Below are 9,292 nucleotides of genomic sequence, written 5' to 3' on the forward strand. Positions count from 1 at the left end.
AATTTTTTCCGTACATTTTCTAATAAACAGCTGAAATATGTTACGAAATAATTTATAATATTTAATTTAAGCTTATTTTGCAATAGGTAACGTTTTGTTCGAGACTACTTGATATGACGTAGATACATAATGTTTGTCTGTGTGTCAATGATTTGTATGTTTTAACAACTATCTCAAAGTCGTCATGTGTCAAGTGTCACGGATTGGGTGACAATCGGTTTATGTGAGTTGTACCTAAGGCATTCAAAATGCTTTAGGTACACGATGGCAGACGATTCTTATACCAATATAAACTTTAACGCTATACAAATGAGATCCATATTGAAATGGCCCAGTCGTCGGGGTGAAACACGTAGTTTATGTGCTAAGTAAATACAATTGTTGTGTATGTTGATGCATGTTGCAGCACACACAGACACACACACACATTACGTAGGTGTATTGTGTATTGTTTATGTAAAACGTGTATCGTAAGAGTATAATATTTGTTTTGAGATGCAAAAATTACATTTCATAAACTTTTCTCCCCTATCCTCAATAATGAAGTCAGTCAGTCAGTTGATCGCGACGAGCGACGTCAACTAAGTATTATAAAAAATAATTATTTTCTATCTCGCTCATTTGAATTTGAAAGGAAAAAGATAATTGCCCTTTGAAGCTTGTTCGTCGAGCATGCGTGTGCCTGTGTATGTGTGTATGTGTGTATGTGTGTGTGTGAATGTGCGTCGTGAGGCTGTTCGCGTCTGATTTATTATTGACAAATTTTAAGAAATAAACGTATTTTATCTCCTTTTTGTTTGGTTTTATTTTTTCATCACGGTCCTTCACACTCGGTCGACGCGCGACGGCGGCGAGCGCATGAGTGTGAACAAGACAAGGTGGGACAAGGGGCCATTGTCTTTCATTTCGTTATGCGATGCAGTTCTTGAGTTGTTATGTTAGCAATCTATGTTGTCCTTCGCGGACAATATGTCCTTCGTCTGCGCTGACCGCCGACCGCCGACCTGTCTAAGAAGACGTTGATTTAGGCCACGATAAACGATTTTCCCCGGAATTTTTAAAGACTGACAACAGTGATTCTATAAGGGTTCCGTTTTTCCTTTTGAGGTACGGAACCCTAAAAACTTAAATGGACTAGAAGAGTTTAATTTGATTAAGTATTTATTATAATGTTAGGCAACCCCCCGGCCCCCGCCCCCGCGGGCTGCCTCGACAGCTGAAGGTAAACATCGTGAGGAAATCTGCATACCCGAGATATCCATCATGTTCTAAAAGTGTGAAGTCTGCCAATCTGCTTTAGGCCAACACGGTGGACTATGGCCTAAACCCTAATGAGTTGAGATGAACTTATGCTTTGTTGTAGATAAATAGTGTAGTGTAGTAAAAGAGGCCATTGTTATATAATAGGTAGGCGGCACGTGCTAGCTACATAAATAGATTAGGGTTGGTATTATATATATATATATATATATATATATATATACATATATTATATATATATATACATATATTATATATATATATACATATATTATATATATAAGTTTTTTGCAATAAGAACGTTCATTTCACATGAGCTCAGAATATATATAAAAAAATGATATTTATAATAGTAGGTAGGTACTAACGACATGAGTGGCAACGATTTTCAAAAAGCTTTGAACTTATAGTTTATCCATCTATTCCATCTAATATTTATAATATTATCCAACTTATATTTTGCTTTCTAGAAACCTACCTTAGCTATTTGTGTGTGTGTTATAGGTAGGTATTATACTAGGGCGCGAGATTACGAAGGGGCGCAGGTGATCATGTAGAGTTCTACCTAATTATCCCTAGTACCTACTAAGTAATATTATCTTGGACTGACCGAAACTAAAGTATCATGACGTCATGTTCTTCACTCGTTCACATAAATAAATATAATCTACAATTACCTACCAGCTATGCAATGAGACGATTCCTCGTTTTCTCGAAGTTTGTCAAATCATCAATCAATACTTATAATAAAACTGTAACAGGTCAAATTCTGTACATTGAAGATATTTTGAAATTTTTTTTTCGAGGGCACTCTATAATCGATACTGAACCCAAAACTAATTTTTTTCATTTTCACGCTGAAACTACTGAATGGATTCCAATGAAACTTGGTACGATTTGAGGTCATACTATGAGGAAGAATATAGGATACTTTTTATCCCGAAATTCAGCATGGTTCCCGTAGGAGAGGGGATGAAAGTTAAAATCTGAGTTGTAATTCATTAACGCGTAGTCCGATTTCATTCATTATTTTTTTGTTAGAAAGGGGATATTTTAAAGATTGTTCTGTAAATATTTCAAGGTCATCGGTTTTTAACCGACTGTCAAAAAGGAGGTGGTTCTTTTTTCTACATCGATTCTTTCGAGGTTTCTGGACCGATTTGCAATTTTTTTTTTTAAATCAACACAAAAAGTTTTCGTGGTGGTCACATAAAAAATTCTGGATTCAACTCTTTAATCCTGATGCTGCAGGGTTACTGCCCGCCTGAGTTATCAAGATTCAGGAAGTGTTCATAGTGAATTCATATTGTAGGTACCAAGCAACGACTTTATTCTCAGACTTCAAGTCTCAACTCCTCAACCCTGATGATGTAGGGTACAGCACTCCTAAACTATAATGTTTCAGGAACTGCGGATGATGCAAAATTAATTTAGGTACCAAGCATAGGCTACATCATTGAACTTCGGATCCTAACTCCCCAATCCTGATGCTGCAAAGTACTAAAGTCCTAAATCGTGGGGATTTTAGAATTTCTGATAGTGAATTGATATTTTAGGTATCAAGCAACGGCTTCACGATGACACTCCCAGTCCGAAATACTCCACCCGAGCGAAGCCGGGGTGGGTCAGCTAGTGTAGAATATGGCTGTTAGAGGAGCGCCTGTTATGAGGTGCTTGCCTGTATAGAGGGCGCTCTCGACATTTAATCCGCCTCTGTTTACAAGAAATATAAATTAAATTATCCACAGACCTATAGATAAATATTTTAGCGTTTAAACTACCGCGAGTGATTTCCATTATAAATACTATCCGTCCCCCCGTAAAGGACCCCGGATGGGTTCGAAACTAGTCGGGCTAACGTCGACTACACACGTGAGTAAGCCGGGACGGATAGTATTTATAGATAAATACTTAAAATACAGCTATCTAGCATTCATAATTAAATGTAGGTAATTATAGATGTTAGATAATATATTTCCAAGAAATATAAACTTTTAATTAAGTAGGTAACATTTAATTGGTAAACATCCTGCTAATTCGTTTAATTAAAGATCCTTAGGTTATCGTGCAAAAAACAAATTCCAATGACGTAGGCACGACGGTAAAAATCATTTTTTTCAAGATAAGCTATAAGAAACTACCTATTAGTGCAAACATTACGTACACTACTATTTATTTATCTCAAACTACGTGTTAACCCGGGTAGGTCATCGGGAATACAACATCACAGAGTAGGTAGGTATGTTACAATAATATTACACGCGCGTGGCGAGAGGCGCGAGGCCAGTCAGAATTAGCTGCGTGCAACTATGAACGTGTTGTACTTGTGTGCGGCGCTCGCGCTCGTGGCGAGATCCGCTGCCATCCCGTTACAAGTGGAAAGTTGGCCCTTCGAAATGAATCCTATGCAGAACTTCTCGGAGAACATGAAGGCCTTCTTCGAGGTGCAGAAGGATCGCGTCGAGCGAGCGTTCAGCACGAGCTACCAGGAGGCGATGCGCATGAAAGACTCGGTGAGCGGCTACCTCGACGACAAGGGGAAGGAAATCAGCAGCAACATCAACGCCTACGTGGAAAATGTTAAGGATAGCGGCCGGCAGATGACCGACAAGTGGTCCTACCTGCACGTGGAGGAGCCCGGCGCGCGCAAGGACAACCCCGACCTGAGCCTGTCGGTGCCCTCCATCATCGCGCGGCACGGCTACTCGTGCGAGACACACACGGTCGTGTCTCAGGAGTACATGCTGAGTGTTCACAGAATCCCCCGCTCCAAGCGCGGCGAGCACACTCCACGGAACACGGTGATCCTCCAGCACGGCCTGTTCGCCAGCTCCGCCGACTGGATCCTGAACGGGCCGGACAGAGCTCTGGCGTACGTGCTGGCCGACGCGGGCTACGACGTCTGGATGCCCAACATCAGAGGGAACCGATATTCGAAGGAGCACGCCGTTCTGAAGAGCGACTCCAAATCGTTCTGGAACTTCTCGTGGCACGACGTGGCGCGGTACGACCTGCCCGCCGTCATCGATCACGTCGCCAAACTGAAAGGTGAGGAGGCCAAGATAACCTACATCGGCCACTCGATGGGCACCACTGTGCTGTTCGCCATGCTGTCCCTGAGGCCCGAGTACAACGACAGGCTGGCCGCGGGGTTCGCGCTGGCGCCAGTCGCCTTCCTCTCGGACGTGCGGTCGCCCGTGAAGGCCTTGGCGCCCATAGCGAGCAACGTCGCCTACATGGAGATGCTGTACGGCTCGCACGAGTTCATCCCCAAACATTCCGTCCTAGGGAAGATGGCGAGCTCCTGTGACGCCGACGACGTGGACGCGTTAGTTTGCAAGAACGTGATATTTTACATCTGCGGGTACAACGAGAAGCAGTTCAACAAGACTCTGTTGCCGGTGTTCCTGGCCAACTTAGGGACGGGGACGTCGTGGAAGACGGCGGTTCACTTCGCCCAGGAGATTTTGGCCGGGGAGAGGTTCCAGCAGTTCGATTACGGGAAGACCGATAATCTGAAAGTGTACGGAGCGGAGCAGCCTCCCGAGTACGACCTCGGCGAGATAACCCTCCCTATCAAGTTGTTCTGGGCCGAAAACGACCTGCTCTCCAGTGAAAAAGATGTGCGACTGTTGTATGAGAGGTTACCGTCCACGACGGAAATGTACAAGGTGCCGGACCCGGGGTTCAACCACCTGGACTACCTGTGGGCCATCGATGCGCCCACCTTAGTGAACGACGAAGTATTAAAGTCTTTAGATAAGGTATACTCTTCAGAACCAGTCAACTTCTCGTGGAGCTGGAAATTATAACAATGTTAAAAGTGTCTAGTTACCTAAATAGTTTTATGAATTGAAACAGCTGAAAATGATTCTCCTACTATACCAGTATACCAGTATACCTGCTAAAGATTGGCTAAAGAGGCAGACACGTTTTCGCATTTACTTGTTATACTTATTAGGTTATTAGGAATAATAAATAATTAGGTTTGAATTAGATAATAGGCAAGTTTAGTATCTACCTTTATCAATTTTGTATAATGTACCTATCTACTGAATTTCTGTTTTAAAGAAATTTATTACTTACCTACCTACCTATTCTTATTAAAAAAAATTAAATATAGAATAGAATAGAATAGAAATCAATTTATTGGTTGATCCAACACACTATAACACTATCACACTATATCCAACACAAACACAAATATTTACAAAAAAAACATTCCTTAAAATCTAATTCAAACAAAATATAGGTACCTAGTGTCTAGAATGTGTCGTGCCAACGAAAAGGCCCGAACTCAGCTGAATGTTGTGGGTACACGATGTAACCACAACGCTGGTTTTCAGCAAACGAGGGAAGTCCTAGTTATTAGCAACATTATTTATTATGTACTTAAAATTAAACATAAAATAAAATAATAAAAATAGGTCAAAATTGTGTTCTTTATTTGTATGTTACTGCTATTATAGATTTATCAAGTGAAATAGTTTTTTTGGGGTGATGTTGTTGTTTGGACTGCCACTAACTAGCTTACCGACTTTTGAATATTTAGTAGGTGAGCACGGTATCTTTTGAACGCAAATTTGGAGCCAACGTTACGGAAGGGTGGGGGGATGTCGTATAGGTATTTCGTTACTCGTTAGTAGTTATTCTTTTCATTAAAAATTCCTTAGGTTCTTATTTAAACGATACCTTACCATATCCTACCCACCTACCAATTTTTTTTTACTGAAATCACCCCACGAATATTCTTAGCTACTTAATTATTAGAAGTGGAAAACCCCGATTGTCATCTATTTCTCTAACTTCACGCGGGGGTGGTAACTGATAGCCTCCTCCTGGTTCGAGAGGTCGGGGGTTCGATCCCAGGCATTTGTGCATTGTACGGTCTACATCTGAGGATGCTCCGGTGTCGGAGTGAAACGTGCGGCGCGTGTGTTTACGAGGATCTGTGTGGTGTTGCGTGTTGCTTGCTTTCCTGCATGTTTAGCAGTGGGAGGGCGGGCAGTGCATATCGCATCGTCTGCGCGGACTGCACTAATTTCAGACCCCTATTTTAACCCCAAAAATCCTTTTTTAGCGGATGCCTTCGTCATAATAGCCACCTGTGCGTTGATATAGACCAGTCAGTCAGTTTTATACACACTTTTATATACTAGGTAGGATATCTTAAGCTTTTTACTATTTTTACGCATTGTAAAAATGAAAATTTTATATGGACAGCTGCAGATATCTGAAATAAAATATTATAATTTATTTTATTCAAGAAATTTTGTATTCTAACCAAATTCTAACGAATAATGTACCTAGGTATCTAAATAAGTAAATAGAAGTATTTGCATGTAAACAAGACGCTATGTCAGAACGTTGAAAGTAAACAGTTGTTCCTGCTCACCTTCCACTTGGACTAGGTAAGTGAAGTGGCGACGCGTCACCGACATGCATGAAGTGCGCGTCTGTTTGTTGTGCAACTCTCTTCAATGAGATAACTGCAAACAGCACGGATGCTGAGTACCTGCCATTTCCACAGCTAGAGATGAACTAACTAGATCTAGATTAGAACTAACTCTAATATTATCATCATTATGATCAACCCATCGCCGGCTCATTACAGAGCACGGTTCTCATCTCACAGTGAGAAGGGTTTTGGCCATAGTCCACCACGCTGGCCAAGTGCGGATTGGTAGACTTCACACACCATTGAGAACATTATGGAGAACTCTCAGGCATGCAGGTTTCCTCACGGTTGCATCGTTAAAGCAAGTGAAATAAATCTCTGGGTCGAACCTCCGCCCTCCCGAGTGGGAGGTTAGAGAGGGCGTACCGGTTCTATAATGTCGGCTTTGGTACTATCGCATGTACCTACATAATAGGTAGTATGTACAAGTATAATATTATATTATACTAGCTTATGCTCGCGACTTCATCCGCGTGGACTATACAAATTTCAAACCCCTATTTTACTCCCCTAGGGGGTTAATTTTCAAAAATCCTTTCTTAGCGGATGCCTACGTCATAATAGCTATCTGCAGGGGCGTGCACAGGCCCGGAGCCCCGGGTATGCATGGGGAAAGCATCGCAAAAAAAAAAATTAAAAAAAAAAATTAATTTTTTTTTTTTTTTAAATAAATAAATTTATTGATGATACATACTACTTTCAGCCGTGATAGCCTAGTGGTTATGACGTCCGCCTTCTAATCGGAGGTCGAGGGTTCGATCCCGGGCACGCACCTCTTACTTTTCGGAGTTATGTGCGTTTTAAGTAATTAAATATCACTCGCTTTAACGGTGAAGGAAAACATCGTGAGGAAACCTGCATGCCTGAGAGTTCTCTATAATGTTCTTAAAGGTGTGTGAAGTATTCCTTTGCGAATAATATCTAATTTTACGTTACAGGGAAAAGAAACAAAGTTTTGTCTAAGTACCTTTTGTAAACACACAGCGCCATCACAAACTTCACATGAATAAACTTCCATTTTCCAAATAAGTAATAAGTATTCTATAAATTAACCTTTATACACACTTTTAAAATCACAAAACTAACTGGATTTTATTTACTTCACGTAGTTATATCCACAAAAACTCCATTTTTCACCAAAAAAAAACAAAACACTGCACATTGAACGATTAGAAACAAACAAGATGGAGTAATAAGAGATTTTTATGCCAAAATATACCAAAAATCTCCTTAAAAGTTGAATTATTCATAAAAGCTATTATTTATTTTGCAAGAAATAGTATTTAATTTTTAAAGAACGATTGCAATTATCAATAAAAGGCATAATGCTTTTAAATCTTTTATTCTTTTAAATAGTACGAGTTTTGGTTTATTTATTTGAATTTACGTTCGAAACATAAACTGGCAAGCTTTATCTTAGAATCTAAACCATACTCAAATTTATGGAAAATAATATCAATAAATTAATTAAATTGAAAAAGTATAGAATTATAATAAATATAGCTACTTATTTTGATTGTACTAGATTAAAAACTCAAATGCTTACATGTACTTACGAATTTAAACTCCGCGCGGTATTGAACTCTCTTGTGATTGGACAGAAGTCGTGCTTATTTCGCCCGTCAAAAAGGGGTCATTTGACGCACACATTAACAAATTCTAGGAGAAATGTTTCACACATCTAGACCTTAGAGTTGCGTAATATTACTATACGTGTAAGCGTGGATGTGTGAGTAAAAGCACAACTGGATTTTGCCTCTGATGACGCGTCTCGTCGTCCGAGTCATGGGAGAGGACTGATAGTACCGATAGATGGCGTTCACTCAAGGTTCATTGGCTAATGGGCTAAGCTTACACCTACCGCGGCCGTGGTTCGTGACTGTGATAGTGCTATGATTTTATTGCAAGGCGCGGCGAGCTATTTAATGAATTTTCAATTATTTTTAAAAAAGATTCCAATCATTTGTAGATTCAAAATGCCAGAGCTTTACCAGAGTAAGCCAGGGTATGCTGAGCTTTTAAGCTTATATACTTTGCACGCCACTGGCTATCTGCATGCCAAATTTCAGCCCGATCCGTCCAATAGTTTGAGCTGTGCGTTGATAGATCAGTCAGTCAGTCAGTCACCTTTTCCTTTTATATCTATATCTATCTATACTATTGTATAAAGAGGTAATGTCGTCAAGTTTGTTTGTAGGGGGTAATCTTTGGAACTACTGAACCGATTTTAAAAATTCTTTCACCAGTACAAAGTTACATTATCCCTGAGTGACATACGGGATCTTTAAAAACCTAAATCTACGCGGGCGGAGCCGCGGGGATCATATATCATAGATTTAGATTGACTACTTAGGTACTATATATAGGTATACGCTACAAAACGTGGCGGCGTCACTGGTGGCAGCTATGGAGGAAGAACGTTTGAATGTTTAACGCCCTCTTAGCGATAAGCACAGTTAACAAGTGTCCGAGAGGTTGGTGGGGCCATGGGAGGTGGAGGGCCCCCACCCCAGCGGACCCTGCCTTCATGGCGACCCTCCACCGCGAGCCCAGCGCTGGAGCTAACTATAGCTA

General features: G+C 40.6%; 1 protein-coding gene across 1 annotated transcript; it reads left to right on the top strand.

Annotated features, from left to right (window-relative positions):
• Positions 1–3,517: 3,517 nt before the first annotated feature.
• LOC117988005 (lipase 3-like) lies at positions 3,518–5,712 on the top strand. Its single transcript, XM_034975102.2, has one exon. It carries the CDS (start codon positions 3,570–3,572, stop codon positions 5,070–5,072), a length of 1,503 nt encoding a protein of 500 aa, XP_034830993.1. The 5' UTR covers positions 3,518–3,569; the 3' UTR covers positions 5,073–5,712.
• The last annotated feature ends 3,580 nt before the right edge of the window (positions 5,713–9,292 follow it).

This window comes from Maniola hyperantus, chromosome 13 (assembly GCF_902806685.2).
Source record: "Maniola hyperantus chromosome 13, iAphHyp1.2, whole genome shotgun sequence".
Lineage (NCBI taxonomy): Eukaryota > Metazoa > Arthropoda > Insecta > Lepidoptera > Nymphalidae > Maniola > Maniola hyperantus.

Bases quoted from the DNA above. Each gene is read 5' to 3' on its own strand.
- LOC117988005 (XM_034975102.2), top strand. From the start codon at position 3,570: ATGAACGTGTTGTACTTGTGTGCGGCGCTCGCGCTCGTGGCGAGATCC.